Source organism: Arvicanthis niloticus, chromosome 18 (assembly GCF_011762505.2).
Source record: "Arvicanthis niloticus isolate mArvNil1 chromosome 18, mArvNil1.pat.X, whole genome shotgun sequence".
NCBI classification, from domain to species: domain Eukaryota; kingdom Metazoa; phylum Chordata; class Mammalia; order Rodentia; family Muridae; genus Arvicanthis; species Arvicanthis niloticus.
This window is the reverse complement of record NC_047675.1, coordinates 37,966,942-37,989,960: the sequence shown is the minus strand read 5'-3', so window position 1 is coordinate 37,989,960 and position 23,019 is coordinate 37,966,942. Positions and strand designations below refer to the sequence as shown.

The 23,019-nt window shown below is 45.4% G+C and overlaps 1 protein-coding gene across 4 annotated transcripts; it reads left to right on the top strand.

Annotated features, from left to right (window-relative positions):
* The first annotated feature begins 568 nt into the window (after positions 1 to 568).
* On the top strand, positions 569 to 22,798 carry Adat1 (adenosine deaminase tRNA specific 1). 4 transcript variants are annotated; one of them, XR_013104901.1, is made up of 11 exons: positions 569 to 682; positions 2,484 to 2,666; positions 2,927 to 2,995; positions 4,922 to 4,976; positions 5,532 to 5,662; positions 8,954 to 9,557; positions 12,697 to 12,842; positions 13,823 to 13,922; positions 18,063 to 18,149; positions 21,163 to 21,510; positions 21,716 to 22,798. XR_013104901.1 is itself a non-coding variant. In XM_034523074.2 (10 exons), the coding sequence occupies exons 2-10, from the start codon at positions 2,498 to 2,500 to the stop codon at positions 21,296 to 21,298; spliced, it is 1,497 nt and encodes a 498-aa protein (XP_034378965.1). In that variant the 5' UTR covers positions 569 to 682; positions 2,484 to 2,497; the 3' UTR covers positions 21,299 to 22,798. The 4 variants fall into 4 exon arrangements, 3 of the variants coding, with proteins under 3 accessions (XP_034378965.1, XP_034378967.1, XP_034378966.1); XM_034523074.2 differs by having other exon boundaries at positions 21,163 to 22,798; XM_034523076.2 differs by having other exon boundaries at positions 570 to 668; positions 21,163 to 22,798.
* Positions 22,799 to 23,019: the final 221 nt, after the last annotated feature.

Sequence of the window (23,019 nt, the reverse complement as noted above, 5' to 3'; positions counted from 1 at the left end):
CGTTCCTTTTGGTGGAGGCACACTCAAACAAAGCGTGAGAAGAGGACTGCAGTGCAGTTTTAACATACAGTACAAAACGGCAGGAGACATGGCTCAGTGCTACAAGGAATTACTGTGCTTACGGAGGACCTGGGTTCGGTGCCCAGCACCCATGTCAGGCAGCTTGACCATGTCCTTTTCTAGCTGCCTTGGGCATTTGCATGCACATATTTACATAAATCTTTAAAATATATGTATGCATATATGTACATAAGACTATTTGAAGAATAACAGAGGGTCTGTTACCCCTGAGAAAAATGAGCGAAGGGCAGGTCATCCAAACCCATGGTAGTAATACAGCATATGTTATGACCGAGGTGAGAAACTGTCAGAGGATCTTATAGTTCTGTTCAAGATTCTGACAGGTTGCAAGCTAAGTCGGTTTCCTAGCTCTGCCTTGGCAGAGCTTCCTTCATATCTTGGCTGTAGAACTGAGCAGCCTCGACTCCGTTCCCAAAGACTACAAAGACCAGCGAGCTTTGCGAGCAAAGCTTGACCGAAGCTGTCATTTAGTGCGTCACTTCCGCTGCGCAACCGGGTTCTGCGGCGAGCGTGGCGGTAGAGTGGCATCGCGTGGAGGAAGCAGTGGAGGGTGCGGCGTGTGGATAACAGGGTGTCAGGGACTCCGGGTCGGCATCTCGGGGTTAGCTCTACACAGCTGACCTTGTGGGGGGGGGGGAAACTGAGGACCCGTGTCCACGGCTCCTGCGGGGAGGGGTCTCACAGCCCTGCTAGGCGCTCCAGCCCAGCGGAGCCTCACCTGGGGTAGGAAGGGTGGGAAAAGAAGGGGTTTGGGGGATATTTTCAGTCTTTAAGACTGTTATTTATAGCCAAAGCAATGCCTGTTTGAGATGCTTCATATGAAGGAGTTCTTCAAGGTCTTTAAATAGGGGTTGTAGAGATGAATTATAGCGGACCCAAAATATCGAAACATTAAACAACTGCGTCTGTCAGCTACCTGAATGACGTGATGTAGTTCTGACTGCTTCGTCCCCTTGTTTTGTAGTTTGTAATATGTACCTCGAATTTATTTATTTATTTATTTATTTATTTTATTTTGAGACAGGGTTTCTCTGTGTAGCCCTTGCTGTCCTGGAACTCAGTCTGTAGACTAGGCTGGCCTGGAACTCAGAAATCCACCTGCCTCTGCCTCCCAAGTGCTGGGATTAAAGGCGTGCGCCACCACCGCCCGGCATGTACCTCGAATTTAATAGCAGGTGTCTACCTTCATAAAATAAACCGTTCTGTGATGCCTAACTGGAACTAACAGGATTCTGGGATTCCTCGTGCTTGTGCTCCTAGAAATACAAGGTTTCTCTGCGTTAGACTTTAAAGTAACAATCTCTGTCAGTCCCTGCCAGAATAATCATTACCATTTACTGCAAAATGTGCCTGCGTTTTGCAGAAGTCTTAGAAATATCTTGCCAAAACATCGCATCAGAGCTCAGTAAAAAAAAAAAAACTATTCTGTCGTTTATTCTACAAATGCCGTGTCGGGCCATCACATGAGCTCATCTAAGAAGCTTTTTATATAATCGATTGAAGTCAAGATATATCCAGTGAGCACTAACAGCCAAGAACTGGAGAAGTGCTGCCAGCTTTCGCAGGCCTCTTTCAGATCTGATCTGCTTAATGTTCTGATAGGTTGTGTGTAAGTGACTTCATGTGCCCGTTACATTGCTTCTCTCCCCCACCAATTCAAATTTCTCAGATCACCAAACGTTGTATTTTCTTAATGCTAATCACGGTCAACATTGTGATAGACATTTGCTTTTATAAAATAAGGTAGGGGGCACATGCCTTTGATCCTAGCACTAAGGAGGCAGAGGCAGGCGATCTCTGTGAGTTCAAGGCCATCCAGGTCTACAGAGCAAGTCCTAGGACAGCCAGGGCTGTTACACAGAAAAACTCTGTCTAGAAAAAGAAAAAAGAAAAAAAAAAAAAAGTTAAGTACTATTAGTCATGTTTTAACAGATGTGAAAACTGATCTACCCAGGAATCACACAGTTACTCTGTATTAAAACTGAAATTGAAACCTAGAAAGTCTAACTCCATGCCCACACCCTTAAGCACCACTGTTGTAAGAGCTTTAAGTGATAGACTTGGAAATTTGCCAGAGTGAGGTAGCTTGCCTCTTCCATTTGGAGAAAAGAACATTTGTCCGGAAAGAAACCTTGTAAGGTGACGATCTGCCCAAAGCAAGCTGAAATCCAAGAGGACAGTATAAAACAGAAAAGCCACCTTCATTAACTTGTAATTTGTGTTAATCTTGAAGAAACAGCTCGTCGTCTGGGCTTCACTCTTTCCTTTATTAGAGATGGGAGTTGGGGAAGGTTAGTAAGAACAGACCTTAGTCTGAGCACCGTGTTAGGGAAGAGCTGGAGCACTGGAGTGAGGCTCTATCCTTTCTGCTCTGATGGTTTTGGCTTTTTCTGTGGCCTCAGCTCCAGCTCCACCTATGTGGACCGCAGATGAGATTGCTCAGCTGTGCTATGCACACTATAATGTCAGACTGCCCAAGCAGGGGAAGCCTGAGCCAAACCGTGAGTGGACTTTGTTGGCAGCTGTGGTGAAGATACAGTCTGCAGCTAACCATGCTTATGACACCCCTGATAAGGACATGCAAGGTGAGACCCTTTCTCCCCTGCACCCACAGAACCGCCTGGGTGGGACTCGAATACGTCAGGTGTTTTCCCCATTTTGTCCACCAGGTGGCGCAGTACTTCTGGTGGCGACAAACCACCCCAAGGGAACTGCAGTCCCGGTTGACTCTACCTGTGGGAATGCTCCAACGAATGGAGGAATGTGGACTTATTAAACCCGAACGCCAGGAAGCTTTCGGCCTCGGAGAGCTCACTCAATTAATGATTTGTCTTTTTCCTCTCAGTGACAAAGGAAGTTGTCTCAATGGGAACGGGAACAAAATGCATAGGCCAGTCCAAGATGAGAGACAGCGGTAAGCAAAGAAGCTCTGAACAGTTGTTTCTGTGCTGAACTGTCATACTGACCTTGTCAAGGAAATGGGGCCATACTGGCTGGAGTGGCTGACCCCTCATTTACTACTGATCGTCCCCGGAATTAGAAGAACCAATTGTTCTTTGGTTTGGTTTTGTTTATTGTTGTTTTTCAAAACGGATTCTTTGTGTAGCCCTGGCAGTCCTGAAACTCCATAGAGCAGGCTGGCCTTGAACTCACAGAGATCCACCTGCTTCTGCATCCCAAGCACTGGGACTAAAGGTGTGCACCACCACCACCCAGCTGACCATTCTTTTTTTTTTTTTTTTTTTTTAAATAAGAATTCAGAGCTGAACATGGTGGTGCCTCCCTGTAAACCCCACATTAGATGCTGTGGCAAGAAGTTTAAGACCAGCATAGTAAATTCTCTGCCCTAAGAGAAAGAGAGAGAGAGACAGAGAGAAAGAGAGAAATCCAAATCAGAGCAAAATCCCCAGGAACATGCTTCTAAAAGGCAGTCAGCATTCTCAAGTTTGAACCAAAGGAAGAAGGAGCAGCCTCGGTGGCTTCTGAAGCCCAGAAAACAATCTTGATTAAATAGACTTTTGCCCTCAGCAAGAATGCTTAAGTCCCTTCTGTTCTCCTAGCCTTGTCTCCTCTATTCGAGGACTGTGTCACGTCCACTATGGAAATGTGTCACCATGAGCATGAATATGGTGCCGTGGTGTAAGAGATCTCCATCCCTGACTTACAGATACAAGGTTTCTGTAGCCAGGGGGCACAAGCCTGTAATCTTGGTGGCTTAGGAAGCTGAGGCAGAAGGAAGATCTAAATTTCAAGACCTGTTTGGGCCACAGGTGGATGTGAAGAAGAACTTAACCAGCTTAGTGAAACCCCATGTCAAAAAAATAGAGCAAGTGTCAGGGTTGGCGATGCATGGTTTTAAGTCCAGCACTCAGAAAGCCAAGACTGGTGGATTTCTGTGGTGTTCTAATGAGCCCCCAGGCCAGTCAGAGCTTCAAGGTGAAACCCTGTCACCAAGCCTCAAGGTAAGTTTAATTCCCTGAGTCCACATGGTAGAAGAAGAAAGCTTTCAATTGTCCTCTGACCTGTACATGCATCTTGTATCACCTGCACACACATCATATATACAAAATAAATAAAAGTGTAACAAGATATCTTTTAAAAAATTTAGAGAATTTGGCCCGGAAACTTGAGGGCAGTGCACTTGCCTAGCTGCATAAGACCCTAAATTCAATCTTCTAGCACTTAAAAAATTGTTACTATAAACCAGTGGTTCTCAACTAGTGGTACTTGGTTTTGCTTGTACTTAGTATTTTAAGACAAGATCTTACTGTATAGGCCAGGCTTATCTATAAATTGCTATGTCAGACTGGCCTCGAACTCATGACATTCCTGCCTAAACCATGGGTTACATATACCACCATGGACCCTGCAACCAGTGGAAGTTTTGTACCCAAGGTATCTTTGGCATTGTCCAGAAGTATTTTGGTCATCACCACATGGGCAGGGGTATTCTTGACATCTTGTGGGTAAAGGATCCTATATGTTTTTGCTGGTTTGCTGGTTTTTTGTTTGTTTGTGACAGGGTCTGTAGCCCTGGCAGGCCTAGAGCTCCCTGTATAGACCAGGCTGGTCTCAGACTTATAAAGATTCACCAGCCTCTGCCTCCCAAATGCTAGGATTAAAGACATGTACCACCATGCTCACTTCATCCTATATTACATAGGCTTTCCCCTTATACAAAGGATTTTATGGTTCCATATATTGAGGAACTCAAGCTTAGACCCCTCTAAGAGGTAACATGGTCATTCTGAGTACTGGTGCGGGGACACTGCTGTATATTCTTCCAGGTTCCCTAGATCTCATGTCTTCATTTACAGTATGTGTCCTGTCTTTGCCACAGGAGACATCCTCAATGACAGCCATGCTGAGATCATAGCCAGAAGGAGTTTCCAGAGGTAAAGCCACACTCCCCAAATAGTCTTGGTCGGCCATGTCTTAGGATGGGGTTTGGATTTCTAATGAGCTTGAGCTGATGCAGATCATATCTCAGTGAACTACCAGGGTCCAGGTTAGTGGTTCTCAAACTTGGGCATGCCTCAGAATCACCTGCTATAACCCAGGTTTCTGGGGCCCGGGTATAAGCTTAGTGATGGGGCGCTTGCCTGGTACATCAGGCTTCTGATGACTAACCTCCCTGCAGAGATTCTGACCTCAGTAGATCAGGGTGAAGCCTGAGATCTTTCTAGCCTTCACAAAGGACTTGTTTCTATCATCCCCATAATCCCGGATCATGGCCAGTCTCGTTCTATTGTAACCATCTCCCGCCCAACCAGAGAGCTCTCTTTACCACAGAAGTGTGCTGTTAATTCTTTTTCTCCATCTAACTGATTTTCTAGTGCTGGGGATCAAGCCAAGGGCTGTCTGTCACATATGCTAGGCCCTCAGCACGTAAGGTACCCTGAGCCACGTCACCAGCCTGTCCGTTCATTCTGATATCTTGCACCCCTCAGATACCTTCTCCATCAGCTCCATTTGGCAGCCGTCCTGAAAGAAGATAGCATCTTTGTTTCAGGGACTCAAAGAGGATTGTGGAGGCTCAGACCTGACCTGTCTTTTGTGTTTTTCTCTAGCCACACACCCTGTAAGTATGGCCAACCCTCAGGATCGGTGTTGTATTGACTGCTTCCCGATGCTTGTCTTGCTCATAGAGATGTTTCTCCAAAGGCAGTTCTGGCTGACAACAGCTAAAACTAATGGCAGTGACTGTTTACATACACAGTCACATTGCTTCTGGGGGAAAGCAAAAGGCAGATAGAGGGTGGTGTGGAGTCTTATACTGTTAGTTCTCAAAGTCAGGACTGGGCATCTTCAAGCTTAATCCCTACAAAGTACAATATAATTATTGGGACTCAAAAGCACAAAGTCTTACTGTAGTAACTAATCATAAAGCCCATTTTATTCATTCATCTATTCATGGAACAAATATTTCTCTGTTTTTGAGACTTTTTTTAACTTACATATTAGAAAGAGAGACTGTGTGTGTGTATGTGCTGCTGTGTATACACGGAGGTGGAAAGACAACTTGTAGTTATTAATTTTCTGCTTCCACCTGGTGGGTTCTGGAGTTGGAACTCAGTTCATTGGGCTTGGCAGCAAGCACCTTTGCATACTGAACCCTCTCACTGGTGTGACATGGGCTTTTGCTAAGTTGTCGTGCCTCAGTCTCCCAAGTGTAGGGAATGCAGGCATGCTCCAGACACCCGGAGGTTTTGTATTTTTAGCACAGTCCTGCTGTTAGCCTTCCTTGCCTTCACCTCCTGAGGTTACAGGAGTGAGCCACCATTCCTGTCATGAACCGGTATTCTCTAATATTCAACACGATAGGGACACTGAGTCTAAAGCAGTAAATAAGGGTCTAGGAAGAGAATGCAGTGGTAAAGTGCCTGCTTCACATGAGTAAAGACCTGGGGGATATATCCAGGATGTCAGCCTGCAGAGGGACTACACAGACCAGGGGACTTGGGCATGCTGCTCTGGGTGTGCAAGGCAAGAAAACTAAGACTGAAGTAGTGTGGTAGGTAATTCAAATGTAGAGGTTCTTAGGCTCCCTTCTTGTTTAAGTGAGAGTATGGTGATTTGGGGAGGGCAGAGGTCACTGATGAGACAGAGACAATTGAATAAATGCAAGCGAGCTTCAGGACAGTGGACTGACTGCGTGATTGATTACGAAGGTGAGGAGAACGAGGACTTCCAGGTTTCTCCTCAGGGCTCCGGAGGAACGATGACTGTGTGCTGAGAAGTGGGAGGAAGGACAGCTGGGGGTGGGAGTTAGGTTCCTTCTTCCTTGTGATAATTGGATTTTGTTTTGCTTTTTAAGATCTTAAATAAGAATTTGGCAGTCCTCTGTTGATCTTAAAGACTCTGGAAATTGTCTTGCTGGAAGAAAAATCTTCAACCACTGACATAACTCTCTTCGTTCATGAGTAATCTTAAAAAGTGGTGGTCCTCGTACAGTGTGGTGCTCCTCATACAGTGTGGTGCTCCTCGTACAGTGTGGTGCTCCTTGTACAGTGTGGTGCTCCTCGTACAATGTGGTGCTCCCCCACCCGTGGCTTATCTGTAGGAAGGAAGCACGCTGGAAGCAAATGTGACTCTGGCTCCCTGACATTTACTTCTCATCAGTGAGAATAATTTGGGTCTTGGTTAGCTACTTTAGACTCCTGTCTTTGTGTTACTGGTGTGAGTCAGCCTCTTGTACTCTGCCATTCTGTCAGGATCACATCTCTGAGCCTACTGAGTAGGAGGTGGACCCCAGTGAATTCTCCAAAGTTGCTGTCACCTTGTAAGGTCTCTGGAAGCCAGCCAGGCAGCCTGTCCTACGACTTTTCTCCTCCTGTGTCCCTCTTGCCTTTGCCACTTTCTGGTTATAAAGACTACAAGTATACTTTGCACACTGGAAAAGCAGCACACATTGGGCTGGTGTTTGAAGAAACAGCTTCCTTCTCAAGGGAGTGCTGCGCTTTCCTTCCTCTAGTTTCCGTGGACACAGAATACATGAGGACTGTAAACCAGTACAGGGAAACACCGGAGCTTTTAGAAACACTGGAGTGGACTGGATTTGGCAGTTATCGTGGGTCTTTTCTGTGAGAATATGTATCATAAAATCCCCAAGATGAGGATATTATGATTAATGTTTGTCAAGTTTACTCAACCCATGAAATAAGCCACTACTCTTCCAAGACATCTAAAGGGCACTCAGGCCGCAAATGCCCTTGGGAAACCTTACCCATTATAAATCAGTAGTTGTCAGGCTGGGGGCTGACTCTGTGGTAAAGTGCTTGCCAGTCGAGAAAACGAACAAAAATTTCATGAGTGTAGAGACTGAGAAACTCTGGTCTGAAGCAGTGTTTCTAAAACTTCCTTGTGGTAGAAATTACTTGAGATGTTTGTTTAAATGTTCAGTTTTCCACAATTCTGTCATGGAGAAGTTGTAACTCACAGGCTCTAGGAAGGCACTTCATCACCACCTCAGAGCCTTTGATTCAGACTTGAGCACGGGCACCTTGCTGTCCTGCCACGTGGGTTTGTTTGTATGTGTATATATTGTTAATTTTTAAAGATGTATTTACTTGTTACTTACGTTATGATTATGTGGGTGTTCATGTGTACCACGTGCATACAAGCACCAGCAGAGACGGGGGTGTCAGATCCCCTGAACCTGGAATTAACAAATTATGAACCACATGATGTGGGTGCTAGGAGCTGAACCTGGGCCTGTGGAAGAGCAGCAAGCACTCTTAACCACCGAGCCCATCTCTCCAGCCCTAGTGTTAATTTATTACTGAGGAAAGAAGAGTGTCCCGTGGAGGTCTCAGTGTGGAGTGTTTGTCATCAGCCATTCCGCCCGAGTTTGAATCTCTAGAACCCACACAAAGCCAGACACACTAGGTCATGTCTATTATCCCAGCATTTCTGTGACAAAATGGATTGCTGACGTATGCAGCAGGAAACAAGATCCTGTCTCAGACAAAGAGGAGGGTGGGGACTGGCACCTGCAGTTGTCCTCTGACCTCCTCCACACATGTCAGGCCACGTGCACACCTGCATATGAGCATGTGGTTCAGGGTTTGTATTTATTTTTTTCTTATTTTTTTTATGGTGGTTGCAATCAAGACCAGGCCTTATGCCCCTTAGGCCTATGCTTTACCAAGGCTTATCACCTGTCTCCCTCTTAATTCATCTAGGTTCAGCAGGGAAAACAAATTGACTTTGTTTTAAGGCCTTGATTCTTTAAGCTTGCATCAGAATGGCCTACTCAGCTTATTAAACAGACTTCTGGGTCCCACCTAATTTGTAGGGGATATTAATGTCACTGGTCAGGGAGTCTTATTCTGAGAATTACTGGTTAAGGGGTTGGTTCCTTCTCCTGCAGGTGGGGATGCCTCCATCATTCCGATGCTGGAGTTTGAAGAACAGCCTTGCTGTCCTGTCATCAGAAATTGGGCCAACAACTCACCTGTAGAAGAGACTGAGAATCTAGAGGATTCTAAAAATAAAAGGAACTGTGAAGACCCCGACAGCCGGGTAGCCAAGAAGATCAGGCTTGAAACACCTGCCAGGTCCCTCTCCAATTGTGTAGCTCACCATGGGCCACAGGAGAGTGGTCCAGTCAAACCAGATGTCAGCAGCTCTGATCTCACCAAGGAGGAACTGGATGCTGCCAATGGAATAGCTTCAGGTAGCTTCAAAGTGGTGGATGTCTATAGGACGGGAGCCAAGTGTGTTCCTGGAGAAGCTGGGGACTTGAGACAGCCAGGGGCTGCCTACCACCAGGTGGGACTACTTCGTGTGAAGCCTGGCAGGGGAGACAGGACATGCTCCATGTCCTGCAGTGACAAGATGGCAAGGTGGAATGTCCTCGGATGCCAGGGCGCACTGCTAATGCACTTCCTGGAGAAGCCCATATACCTGTCAGCTGTGGTCATCGGGAAGTGCCCATACAGCCAGGAAGCCATGAGGAGGGCATTGATTGGCAGGTAAGAGGCCGTGGGGGAGGGAGGCAGAAGGTGAGCAAGGAGCCAGAAGTCTACACCTGTAGACTCTTCAATTTTGTATCTTGTCACTTTTTCTAAAGAAATAAAAAAACGTAAGTCTTAGGTTTGCACTGTAGATACAGTAACTTAAAAAGAAAAGAAAAGAAAAAAGTAATTCTCCACAGTTGGAGATTGAGTGATTTTTTTTTTTTGTTAAAATAGTATTGATAAATATTTAATGCAGAAAGATGTTTGTGATGTCTAAAGCAATTTAGAAGATGAAATAAGCTCCATCTTGGTCTTAAAATATGTTCTGTGCACAGAAAGCTGTAGGAGGCTCTGCATCGCTAATTACCTCTGAGTCATGGTGTTACTGCTGTTTTTCTTCTTTGTTAAAGCCGTACATTATCATTTTTCTGCTGTGTATTTCTGCAGTGAGCAGAATAATTGCCAGGGCTGGGGAATATATCTCAGTTGAAGAGTGCTTGCCTAATTTGAATGAAGCTCTAGGTTGAATCTCAGCTCCACATAAAACTGGGCGTGATGACAGTGAAGACATAGACTTCTAGTCTTAGCATTTGGTGGGGCAGGGGAGAGACAGGAAGATCAGAAGGTCAAGATTACCCTCAGCTACATAGGGGGTTTGTGTCCAGCCTAGGCTACGTGAGATCCAGTCTCAAAAAAGAAAAAAAAAAAAAAAGGAAAAAAAGCAGGCAAGCAAACAAGAAATAGTTTTTTATAAACTAAATATTAGTTTTAACCCCTATTGTGACAATTTTGATTTCTTTTAAAACACAGAAATATTGTAAGAATGTGCTTTTATCTTAACCCCAGGTGTAGGATATGGGGCTGCTTAGGACTGTCCGAATCACGCTCTAGCAGAGATGTGACTTTGCCAGCTGCAGATAATTTCTTTGTGTGGTATTTGGAATTCTGGGAGCCTTTTAGAGAGTATATAAATGCTAGGGCCCTGACAGGCAGGGTTGGCAGTCATTGGTCATTCAGGGGGTTGGGCTGCAGTTAGCTAGTGGTTGTGCTCAAAGAAGAAACGGAAGGAAGGAAACTAGATTCAGAGATGTCTCTCCTCTGTTCTTCTTTCCCTCCTGTCTAGTGATAGAGGCAAAGCAAGGGGAATAAAAGGTGGGAAGAAGATCCCGCAGAGCAGCAGAGACCAGCTACAAACCCAGTACTCGGGAAGCTCAACAGGGGGATCCAGGGTCAAGGCCAGTCTAGGCTATGTCTCCAAAATTCTAAATCTTGGCAAAATAAAGACCACATCTCAAAAAAGGATAAAGATGGCTGTACACCTGACCACTCTGGCGTGTACTGTAATAAATTGGGGTGAGAGAGACATCATGGGAACATACAACCTGGGAAGCAGATTCCAAAAGCAAGACCCCAAACAGAACCTAGGGTTCCCACTCATAAGCACACACCCAAGAGAAGTGAAACTGTATATTCCCATGGAAACATACAGAGCTGTGTATAGCAGCATGTTGGAATAGCCTCTAACTGAAGGAGCCCAAATGCTTATCAATGGATGGATAAATGGACAAATGAATAAGGTGTAGTGAATCTCTAGGTGTGGCAACATGTCTTTAGTCCCAGCACTCGGGAGGCAGAGGCAGTTGGACCTTTGTGAGCCTCAAGGCCAGCCTGTCTACATTGTGAGTCCCAGGACAGCCAGGATACATGTAAGACCCTGTCTTTAAAAAGCAGACAAACAGGGCTTGGAGAGATGGCTCAGTGGTTAAGAGCAGTGACTGCTCTTCCAGAGGTCCTGAGTTCAATTCCCAGCAACCACATTGTGGCTCACAACCATCTGTAATGGGATCCGATGCTGCCTTCTGTTGTGTCTGAAGAGAGCGACAGTGTACTCATATAAATAAAATAGGTAAATAAACCTTTTTAAAAAAAGCAATCAACAAAAAAAAACAAAACAAAACAAAACAAAAAAAAAAAAAAAAAGGAGTGCATTTAAACAAGCAAATATTGTTCCCTGTTAGAAAGGACTGGAGTACCAAACATTACGTTACATTGATTCTCACCTGGCTATGTGAAATCCAGTCTCCAAAAAAGCCTAGTGTTGAGATACATGCGACACAGCATCCATGTGAGTGAACCATGAAATATCAAGTAAGTGAAGTAAGCCACGCATGTGTGACTCAGTTGCCGTGAAATAACCACAGAAGGGGAGTCGTTCCGGGGCTGGAGAAAGGCACGGAGTGTGGTGGTGGCTGCTAATGGCTGTGAAGTCTCTGAGATTTGAAGTGCCATCTGTGCACTGGATTTGCATCATGTGAGCGCCTGGCTTGTTCAGAAGAGGAAACATACAACTTTTACAGTACAGGATCATTTTAGTTTGAGTTGTTTGAAGGATTTCCTAGGAAGCCTGTGTAAACAAGGTACAGTGTAAGTTTCTCAAAATAAGAATGAAGTTTTAGATTTCTGATCCCACTGATGGGCATTAACTTCGTTTTTAGCTATGCCTCAGACCAAATAGGATGGGATCTTTTTTAATTCTTGCTGGGGATGGGGGTACATTGCTCAGTTGCTAAGCTGCTGCTGGCAGGCATAAGTAAGGCTTTCTGGTTGATCCTCACTTCCTTTATGAACACCTCATAAAACAGCGTGGCTATAGTGCACCCCAGTAATCCCAGCGCTCAGGAAGCCCAGGCAGGAGGATCAGAATTTCAAGGTCATCCTCTGCCGTAATTCAGGTTCATGACCATCCTAGACTACATGGGAACCCGTCTCAAATAAATAAATAATAAAATTTAAAAGTTTTTGTTGTTACTAGGTTTTTTGGTTTGGTTTTTTCGAAACTATATCTCTCTGTGTAACCCTGGCTGTCCTGAAACTTGCTCTGGAGACCAGGCTGGACTCCAACTCACAGAGATCCACCTGCCTCTCCCTCCTGAGTGCTAGGATTAAACGTGTATGCCACCACCACCTGACTTATTTTAAAAGTTCTTACTGTGCAAAATCTGGCATGTTTCACTTGTCCCACCTCAATAAGTAAACAGATTCACTCAGCTACTAAGGCCTTTGACTCTCATAAGGCTTGGGGACAGTGAGCTACTACCTGAGAGTCTTTTTCTCTAGGTACATCTAAACTGAATGTATTTCCCCTTATACTTAGGTGTCAGGAAACCTTGGTTTTACCCAGAGGCTTTGGCGTTCAAGAACTGAAAATACAGCAGTCGGATTTACTATTCGAACAGAGCCGCTGTGCAGTGCACAGGAAAAGAGGTGACAGTCCAGGCCGACTCGTCCCTTGTGGGGCAGGTAAGGAATCCAGGTTGACTTACCCTGGAGCATCACAGACTGCCCTAGGCAGGTCAGCATCATGCCAGCCTAGGAGGACAGTGGGAACTCAAATGTGTTCCTTGGAAGGTGTCCTGTGAGGTCCTGACCAGGTCACTTACCCTGTCTTGGCCTTCTTTATGTTCAGATTAGAAAAATACTGCTCGTCATAGCTATCATATATAATTCTGTACCTAGCATATAATAAATTTTCAAGGAAATTTTAAGCTAGGAGCCAGTGAGATGATAAGGGCACACTTTTCCAGCAAACTTGATAACTCCACACTGATCCTGGAATCCACAGTGGGAGCAAAGAACCCTCCTCCCCCTAGCTTATCCTCTGACCTTTACGTCTGCACCATGACATACATATGCCCGTCCCCTCAATAAATAAGTATAAGAAATTAAATTGTAAGCTGTAATTGTGAACCTCTTGACGTCACTGAGCCCCGAGGAGCCAAGCATCACCCCCAACTCGATGTTGACGTCATAGCTCATTTCCATGTCACTGTAAAGTCACAGAAACATTTTTGTGAAATATCTGGCACCTGGTTTAATTGGTTTGCTTTCCATTTGGCATCTACTTGCACTTTTCGTAGTCCTCTGACTCCAGTTAGTGCTGTCTGGTGACATGCTGACTCATGTTGGCTGGATCTTTTGCAGGTAACCATAGCTACACTTGTATGGCAGCCATAAAATGTCCAGAGAGCATTTCCCAGCCCCTCCCCCACCCTCCAGCTCTGTCATTCTTCCTCTTCTGTGTGCCTGAGCCTTGGGAGTGGGGATGGATGCAGTTGACTGTTCAGGGCTAGGTACTCAGTAGACACTAACTCAGCACTTAGACCGGTTCTGAACCTGGATTACCTGCTGCCACTGCAGAGAGAACACTCTGGCCAAGATTTGAGGGCAGCACTGATTTCTGGGTAGAGAATGTTTTAACCCCAGAATCCCTCTCTTCCTAGCTATCAGCTGGAGTGCTGTCCCTCAGCAGCCTTTGGATGTTACAGCCAATGGTTTTCCACAAGGAACAACAAAGAAAGAAATTGGAAGCCCTCGGGCCAGGTACAGCTTCCTGGGGCTGGGGAGAGGGTAGCTCTGAACTCACCCCTTCCTGTCCAATTCTGAGACCTTTTCATTTCCCCCAAAAGGAAACTAATTACTCCTACTTCTTCTCCTCCCCTTCCCCCTCCTCTTCCTTCTTCCTCTTCTCCTCTCCCCCTTCCTCTTCCTTCTTCCTCTCCTCCTCTCCCCCCTCTTCTTCCTTCTTCCTCTCCTCTCCCCCTCCTCCTCCCTGGCCCTGGCCTCATTTGCTACATTTAGTTTTCTCTCTGTGTTTCTATCTTCTGGATACTTAGTATAAATGAAACCCTTTACCCCATTGTCCTTTGTGTCTCCACGGCTCACTCGTAGTGTGGACTGGCACTTCATTGTATGGCTAGGCAGCACACACTCTACTCCCGTGGCTTCTCCTCTCTTCAGCGAGGCCTTTGGGGGTGTTCTGCTTCGGGCTGCTGGTGTGAATACTGCTGGTGTGAATAGTGCTGGTGTGAACAGCTGGGTACCCGATTGTTTATGTTCATTTCTTTTAGGGAATGAACGTTGGTGGGTCATGTGGTAACCACATGAATAGAACCAGTTTCCTAGCCGCTATGCCATGAGCTGTTCCCACGAGCCTCTTGGTGTGGGGAGGTAGCTGCTGACACTATATAGTTCAGCAAGGTTTTGGTCTGGATCCAGCCTCACCCCTGAGTGCTGAGTGTGTGTGGGCAACACCTTATGTTACTAATGAGATGACTTAAGCAAAAAAAAAAAAACAAAAAAAAAAACAAAAAACCAAAAAACCGACAAAAAAAATTTCAACGTTCTTCTTGGTTTTCCAGGGAACAGACTGTTGAGAACCTTCACAGGTGTGTTCCCAAGAGGGTGGTAGCAGCCTCTGTACCAGCCTTTGCATGTGTTAACATCATGTGTTACCTTTGTGATGGTGGTAAACAGATCCCTGTAGACCTCCTTCCAGTCAGTTGGGGAGCTGTTGAGCCTTGATGGGAATCTGTTCTCCAGGATGTAGAGTATGACACAGTAGAAGTTTCTCATGAATGAAGCGTTCCCATATGCTTTACTAATACTCAATATAAACCAGGTTTGGTGGTACTTGCTTTTAATCCCAACACTCAGGAGGCAGTAACAAGCATATATTTTTTCGGTCTTGACCAAGATTATTATTTTATTAGTCAATACATATAGCCAACTGATAAAATTATATTTACAGTAAAATTGCTAGCTATATGAAAAATGAACATTGTGTTGCCTTTGGTGCCCACTGAATATGTTCTCTAATGTTTAACAGATGACTTGGCTCTTTTTTTTCATTTTTAATTATTTATTATTATTTACATCCTGACTGATGATGTTTCCACTCCTTCCTCTCTTCCCAGTCCCCTCCCCAACCTCCTCTGTCCCCTACCCCCATCCTTTTCTCCTCTGTTTCTCTTCAGAAGGGTAATGCTCGCATGGATATCAACCAAACATAGCATATCAAATTGCAGTAAGACTAGGCACCTTCCCTCATATAAAGGCTGGGCAAGGCAACCCACTATGAGGAAAAGGGTCCCAAAAGCTGGCAAAAGAGTCAGAAACAGCCCCTGTTCCTGCTGTTAGGAGTCCAAGAAGACCAGCTTAAACAACTGTAGTATATAATGCAGAAGGCCTAGGGGTGACTTTGTTCTTATAATAATTTTCTGAGTAGTAATTAATTAACTGGGGCTTTACGAACATGTGCCTAGTATTTAGTTATAGTAATTCAGTCCCAGGAGACTGTGTCTCAGCTGTAGGGTCTCGGTGGAAGTTTTAACTGTTGGTGTATACATTCTGCCAGGCCACTTTATTCAGGTGAGAAGAAATAAGCGTTGGGGCTGCAGGTGGTTTGGGGTTTATCTCCGTGGGACACCTGCAGTCGCCCAGCGTTTAGAAGCCTCCTGTTGCAGGAGTAGCTTCCTGCCAGACAAACTGAGATTGTATTCTTTACAGCCATAGAAATAATTGATTTTTAGAAATTCGCATGTTTTAAGTGGGATTGGGGGTGCACTTCACAGTAGGCTTTCTCTGTGTAGCCTTGGCTGTACTGGAACTCACTCTGTAGACCAGGCCACACACACCCTTATTCTGTTCTCTTCTGTAGTTGTGTTTATCCCTATAACAGAACCATACTCTTCATGGTTTTTTAGATTGAGTCTCTCCATTTCCCTCTCTCTACCCTTCTCCCTGACCTAGGTTGTCCTTGAACTTCTAGTCCTTCTGCTCAGCCAACCAAGTACCAGAATTGTGTGTGCACTCAAAAAACATATTCAACTCTAGCTTTAAATAAGATGGTATCTGTAGGAGAAAGTCCTCTTGCCATGTCTTTCAAGAGTGTCTTGTCTTGGCCTTTCTTGTATTTTAAATCTAAAAAGCAATTTGGAAGGCATTGTCATCAGATCAGGAACATGGAAGGCACTGTCATCAGATCAGGAACATGGAAGGCACTGTCATCAGATCAGGAACATGGAAGGCACTGTCATCAGATCAAGAACATGGAAGGCACTGTCATCAGATCAGGAACATGGAAGGCACTGTCATTCAGATCAGGAACATGGAAGGCACTGTCATCAGATCAGGAACATGGAAGGCACTGTCATCAGATCAGGAACATGGAAGGCACTGTCATCAGATCAGGAACATGGAAGGCACTGTCATCAGATCAGAAACATGGAAGGCACTGTCATCAGATCAGGAACATGGAAGGCACTGTCATCAGATCAGGAACATGGAAGGCCACTATGCTAACCGCTGCACCAGAGGTTCATGGAAACATGGAAAGTCTTTCTGTAACATTCCTGCCAGCTTAGCAGTTTGTTATGCTCAGATTTATAACATAGTTTTGAGTACCCACTTATTTAGGACTTCTTAAGGTTTTATTATTATTATTACATTTATTTATGTTGTGTCTCTGCATGTGTGTGCTTGCAAAGGCTCATGACTCAGAATGTGTGTTAAGGTCAGAGGTCAGCTTTTGAAAGTTGGTTCTCTCCCATCATGAAGGTCCCATGGATCAAACACAGGTTGTCAGACTTGGTGAAGTGCCTTCACCCACTGACCCATCACACTAGCCCAAAACTTAATTCTTTTTTCAAAAAATATTTATTTTTGTTTTATATATGCAAGTGATTTGCCTGAATGTATGTCTGTGCACCACTATGTTCAGTGCCCACAGAGGCCAGAAGAGAGCACCGGCTCCCCTGAAACTGGAGTTACAGATAGTTGTGAGCCATTCTATGGGGGCAGGAAACTGAACCTAGGTCCTCAGGGAGAGTAGCACATCTTTTTGATTTTTAATTATTTGTATACACATGTGTTTCTGTTTGTGAGTATGTGCACTTAAGTGCAGGTGCCTGCAGAGGCCAGAAGAGGATGGCAGCTCCCCTGGAGCTGGAGTAGCAAGGCAGTTGTGAGCCACCTAATGCAGGTGTTGGAAACTAAACTCAGGTCCTCTGCAAGAACAACAAGTGAGCCGGGCAGTGGTGGCGCACACCTTTAATCACAGCACTCAGGAGGCAGGGGCAGGCAGATCTCTGAGCTCGAGGCCAGCCTGGTCTGCAAAGAACATCTAGAACTGTGCAGAGAAACCCTGTCTCAAAACAACAACAAAACCCCCCAAAACAAAACAAACCCTAATAGACTGTATTCATAGTTTCTGCAGATTTGGCATAAATGATGAATTTCCTAGTGCCTGTGCTGTGGAATCTGAGAGGTCAGTTATGTTATCTGGGGCTGCAGACCCCTGAAAGCTGGGGTGAGGTTGGTGGGATTTAGTTGTGAAAATGCACCGTCCTGTGGCTAACAGGTCAGAGTCATTTGCTAGCAAGGGATTTCATTTCCTCACAGCACAGGTCTCTCTAGAGAGGCAGGCAGTGGTGCCCCATGTCTATGATCCTAACACTTGGGAAACTGAGGCAGGAGCTCATGACTCAAGACTAGCCTGGGCAATATAGCAAGACATTGTGTCGGGAGAGGAGAGGCTGATGAGACATTTTAGGTCAGTCTACAGTTCTCCTTGTGGGGTACAGAGGGGTGGGGGGGGGATCTGGCACATTCACATCTGAGCATTGTGATGAGGTCTGGTACGTAATCAGTTGGAAGTGATCATTACTTGCCTTTTCTGAACAGATCCCGAATCAGCAAGGTGGAACTCTTTAGATCATTCCAGAAGCTGCTGAGCAGCATTGCAGAAGACGAGCAGCCGGACTCCGTCAGGTGATGTTGTCTGTCCCTTTGTTCTCCTGTCTGTAAAGACGTCTGTCTGCTCTGGTTCTAGCTTATGTTTGGTTTGACATCAGGCTCAGTGAGCCAGTGGGCGCTTACTGCTTACCCAGAGAGAATGGGAAGTTGTGGGGTTTGTGTCAGGGTCTTACCTAAGTTACAGAGGCTGTTCTTACAGGAAGCACAGAAGGTTTGGTTTTAGTCTTACACATTTATTTACTTATTTTGAGATAGGATCTCACTGCCCAGGTTGGCCTGAAACTGAAACTCACGATGAGCTTAAGCTCAAACCCCCAGCAGGTCCCCTGCTTTCACCTCCCAGACACCAGGAGGACAGCACTGGTCTTTATTTTTTTTCATTTTATCATTTGGACTGATTGGCTGACGTGATGCTGGGATGGGACCCAGGGCCTCTGGTATACGATACAGAAGCTCAGGACTCAAATACAGTTTGAAATTATCAAATTCATGGATCCTTCCTCTTTACTAGTAAGAAAAAGTATTAAAATAAAACTGAAATCAGTATTACTGCAAGAAGCATAGTCTCTGTCCACCTGGGGCCTCCTCCCCAGGCACCTCTGTCCTCCACCACACTCCTGTGCCATCATGTGAACATGCACACACATCCACACAATTAAACATAATAAACTTGGGGCTGGAGAGATGGCTGAGAGGCAAAGAAGAGCACTGGCTATTCTTGCAGAGGACCCAGGTTCAGCTCCTAGCACCCACATAGTGGCTCACAACCACTATCCAATCCCAGGGAATCTGACACCCTTTTCAGGCCTCCCCAGGCACTGCACACCCATGGTACTCAGGCAAGATAAATGACCTTACATATACAATAATTAATAATAAATGATAAGAGTAAAGAACGGGTGAAACAGGATAAAATTGCATTAGGTGGCATGCCTCTGTATGTTATCGTTGTTATTGTAATAAAAAGAGAACTGGTAAACACAACTTCAGGAAGACTCTTTTCGGTTCACAGTTGGAGGGCACAGTCCATAGTGGCAGGAAGATGAGGTGGCAGCTTATACTGCATCCAGAATTAGGAAGCAGAGAGGAGCATGGGTGGTCAGCTCGGCTTTTCCTTTTGTTGTCTGGGACCCCAGCTCATGTGTGGCGCTGCCCACATCCAGGGTGGGCCTTCCCAGCTGAGTCAGACCTTCCTGGAAAGCAGCAACCTCTTGGATATGCCCAGAAGTTAGTTTCCCTGGTGATTCTAACTATGAATCCAATCTAGTTGACAATGAAGATTGATTATCACAGTCTGGATTCATTCAATAGTAAGAATAGTAAGGTTAGCCAAGCCCACAAGATCGCTGAGAAGAATATAAGTAAAAATATTGCGTGTAAGAGTGCTTGACCCAGGCATGGCTTATACTTGGTTTTAACAACCAGTAACAAATTTTATTTATAAAAGCCACTTAACTCAGTGGTTAAGATCATTTGCTCCTCCTCCAAAGGACCAGCTGGAGTTCAGGTCCCAGGACTCATGTCTGGTGGCTCACTCCAGTTCTAGGGGATCCAACACCCTCTTCTGGACACCATGAGCAAGAGGCACAAGCATGCTGCACAGATATGTGCAGGCAAAACACTCACAGGCATAAAGTAAAAACTTTTAATTAGCTGGGCAGTGGTGGTGCACACCTTTAATCCCAGCACTTGGGAGGCAGAGGCAGGCGGATTTCTGAGTTGAGGCCAGCCTGGTCTACAGAGTGAGTTCCAGGACAGCCAGAGAAACCCTGTCTTGGGGGGGGAAAAACAAAAAAACAAAACAAAACAAAACAAAAAAAAAACTAGGCTAGAGTAATCTTAGTAGACTATACTAAATGGGATTTTCCTAAAGACAGGCAGGGTAATGAGCTAGAAAGTAAAAAAAAAAAAAAAAAAAAAAGCTTTTCTCCCTTTGAGTTAGTGTCATGAGGCAGACTAGCCTACACCTACTCTAGCCAAGGATGACCTTGACAGTTGGTCCTCCTGTCTCTGCCTTCCCAGTGCTAGGATTAGGAGTGCACACCTGGTTTACTCGGTTCTGAGGATCAAAGCCAGGGCTTCCTCTGCTCAGTAAGGGTGGGACCAGAGCTGCTGTTAAAGAACACAGGAGAATTCCAGCTCAGATTGGACTTAGAAAGCCAGGCAGAACTCAAGGCCAAGACAAGGACTCGGAGGACTCCCACCCACAATTTTTTTTTTCTTTTTTTTTTTTTTTTTTTCTTTTTTGGTTTTTCAAGACAGGGTTTCTCTGTGTAGCCCTGGCTGTCCTGGAACTCACTCTGTTGACCAGGCTGGCCTCGAACTCAGAAATCCGCCTGCCTCTGCCTCCCATGTGCTGGGATTAAAGGCGTGCGCCACCACTGCCTAGCCCCACCCACAATTTGATCCTAGTCCTTAGCTAAAGAAAATCTCATAAGAATTTCAACTACTCAGAGTATCAGGAACTTTTCAGCAGAAAGGCTAGGAAGGTCAACTGCAGCACATAGTAGGATGTAACGTTCTTACAACAAAAAACAGCCAAGAAGGTGGAAGTCTTGTCAGGGCTGGGGTGGACAGCTCAGTGACAGGAGGAGGAGACTGTCCAGTATACTTGAGACTGTGTGGTCCTCAGCACCACAAAGAAACTCTTCTCTGATGGTACGAGGGCCATACAGAACCAGCGGTGTGTGATTCTAACCTGCTTACACAAGGGCCATACAGAACCAGCGGTGTGTGATTCTAACCTGCTTACACAAGGGCCATACAGAACCAGCAGTGTGTGATTCTCACCTGCTTACACAAGGGCCATACAGAACCAGCGGTGTGTGATTCTAACCTGCTTACACAAGGGCCATACAGAACCAGCAGTGTGTGATTCTAACTTGCTTACGAACGCATTGCTTTAACATGGATTCCTGTGGAGGGACAGAGTGCTCTCCCTGCTCCTGTCCTGCTGTTTGAATCTGCCTAGTTGATCTAAGGGTGAGCAGTTCAGTTAGAACTGTGCTTGATGGCATGTGTGCATTAGGGTACAGAAGCCGGCTACCTATCAGGAGTACAAGGAGGCTGCGTCTGCCTACCAGGAAGCCTGGGGTGCACTCCGGAGGATACAGCCGTTTGCGTCCTGGATCAGAAACCCACCCGACTACCACCAGTTTAAATGAACACTTGCTGGTATCAGGACCCTTCACATTGGTCTCCCTCTCCCTTTGTGCTGAACAAACCTCTGTTTTTCTGGACATTAAGTCTGAGGAGAAAACGATGCCTTCTCCCAGAGCGCTGCACCTTTTGGTGTCATAAATGGAGCCCAGAACTTCATCAGTTATACTTGACTGGAGCAGCTCTGTGCTAAAATAGCCTCTCAATTATGACCTTGGTATGTGCCTTCAATTGTGTTTTATTGGTTCTTTAAAATACATCATCAGAGTTTGGAACATGGTGCTCTTAAGTAATCTTCAGCAGCTCTGGTTTCTATCTTCTTATATTGATTCAGCAAGTATGCATCGGGCTGGAATCACTTTAGAATGTTGGAAACATTACAGTCTCTCCTGGACTAATGAAAATGTGTTTCATATTTCCAGCCTTCCTTTGAGAACCATCATTTCCCAGTCCTCAGCAACCAGATATGGCTGAAGTTAACTTTACCCTCAGGCCTAGCACAAGACTAGCCTTGGAAAGCTCTGTTCTCAGACTTACCAAGAAAGGTTTGTTTGGGTTTTGGTTTTGTTCTTGAGATAGTCTCACTCTGTAACCTACACTGTCCTTGGCTTTCAGTCCTGCTATAGCTTTCTAAATACCAAGCCACCATCATCCCCCGCCACACCACTTTCTCCTCATCCTCCTATCTTTTGCTTGAGACAGGATCCCTCTCTATAGTCCAGGCTGGCCTTGAACTCAACACACAGCCAAGGATGAGCTTGGGCTCTGATCCTCCCACCTCTGCCTCCTGGTGTCACACCATACTTTGCTTCCAGGATTCTCTTCTGACCAGTGTCGTGGGGGCCACTATATTCTTGTAACTGCCAGTAGCCACCATCTTTCCCTACAGACAGAGACAGCCAGCTGACAATGAAGGCAGCAGAGGAGGAAACTGCCAGAACAGCCGAAGCCCTAGGGTCCAGCGTACCCAAACCACATGAGACAAATGCCTAGTTTGATTGTCTTTCTTGATTTATGGGGGCCACACATGCTATAGTGTATGTGTGGCGGTAAGCACCTGTATCAGCAGAGCAGGTCCCTATTTTGATTGAATTATTTTCTTTTTAACTCAGTTCCCAAATGCCTTAATTTCCTACAGCAAATCAGCAAAAGACCTAGCAACTAACCCTGTTTAACTGTCAGCTAAGAGAGAGTACTCAGCTTCTTCCCACCTTGAATAACTAGCTGGAAACAGAAGCTCTGCTTGTTACTCAGTGTCACTATGTTTTATACTGTTTGGTTTTGCTTTGCTTTGCTTTGTTTTTCCAGACAGGGTTTCTCTGTGTAGCCCTGGCTATTCTGGAACTCACTTTGTAGACCAGGCTGGCCTCATATGCAGAGATCTGCCTGTCTCTGCCTCCTGAGTGCTGAGATTAAAGGTGTGTGCCACCATGCAGGGTTCTTTTATGAGATTTTTATATTATAAAGGCTTAAATAAAATGTGAAGTAGCATATTTTTCAAACTATTTATTTATTTATTTATTTATTTATTTATTTAATTTATTTCCCATCCTGACTGAAGTTTTCCCTCCCTCCTCTCCTCCCCTTCTCCCACCCCCATCTACTCCTCCATTCCTCTTCAGAAGAGGGCAGGCCTCCAATGGATATCAACCAGCCATGGCATATCAAGTTGCAGTAAGACTAGGCATCTCCTCTCCTATTTAGGCCAGTCAAGGCAGCCCAGTAA

Coding starts and splice junctions, on each gene's coding strand:
- Adat1 (XM_034523074.2), top strand. CDS start 2,498: ATGTGGACCGCAGATGAGATTGCTCAGCTGTGCTATGCACACTATAAT. Junction 12,843..13,822: donor ACTCGTCCCTTGTGGGGCAG/GTAAGGAATCCA, acceptor CTCTCTTCCTAG/CTATCAGCTGGAGTGCTGTC. Junction 18,150..21,162: donor GAGCAGCCGGACTCCGTCAG/GTGATGTTGTCT, acceptor TGTGTGCATTAG/GGTACAGAAGCCGGCTACCT.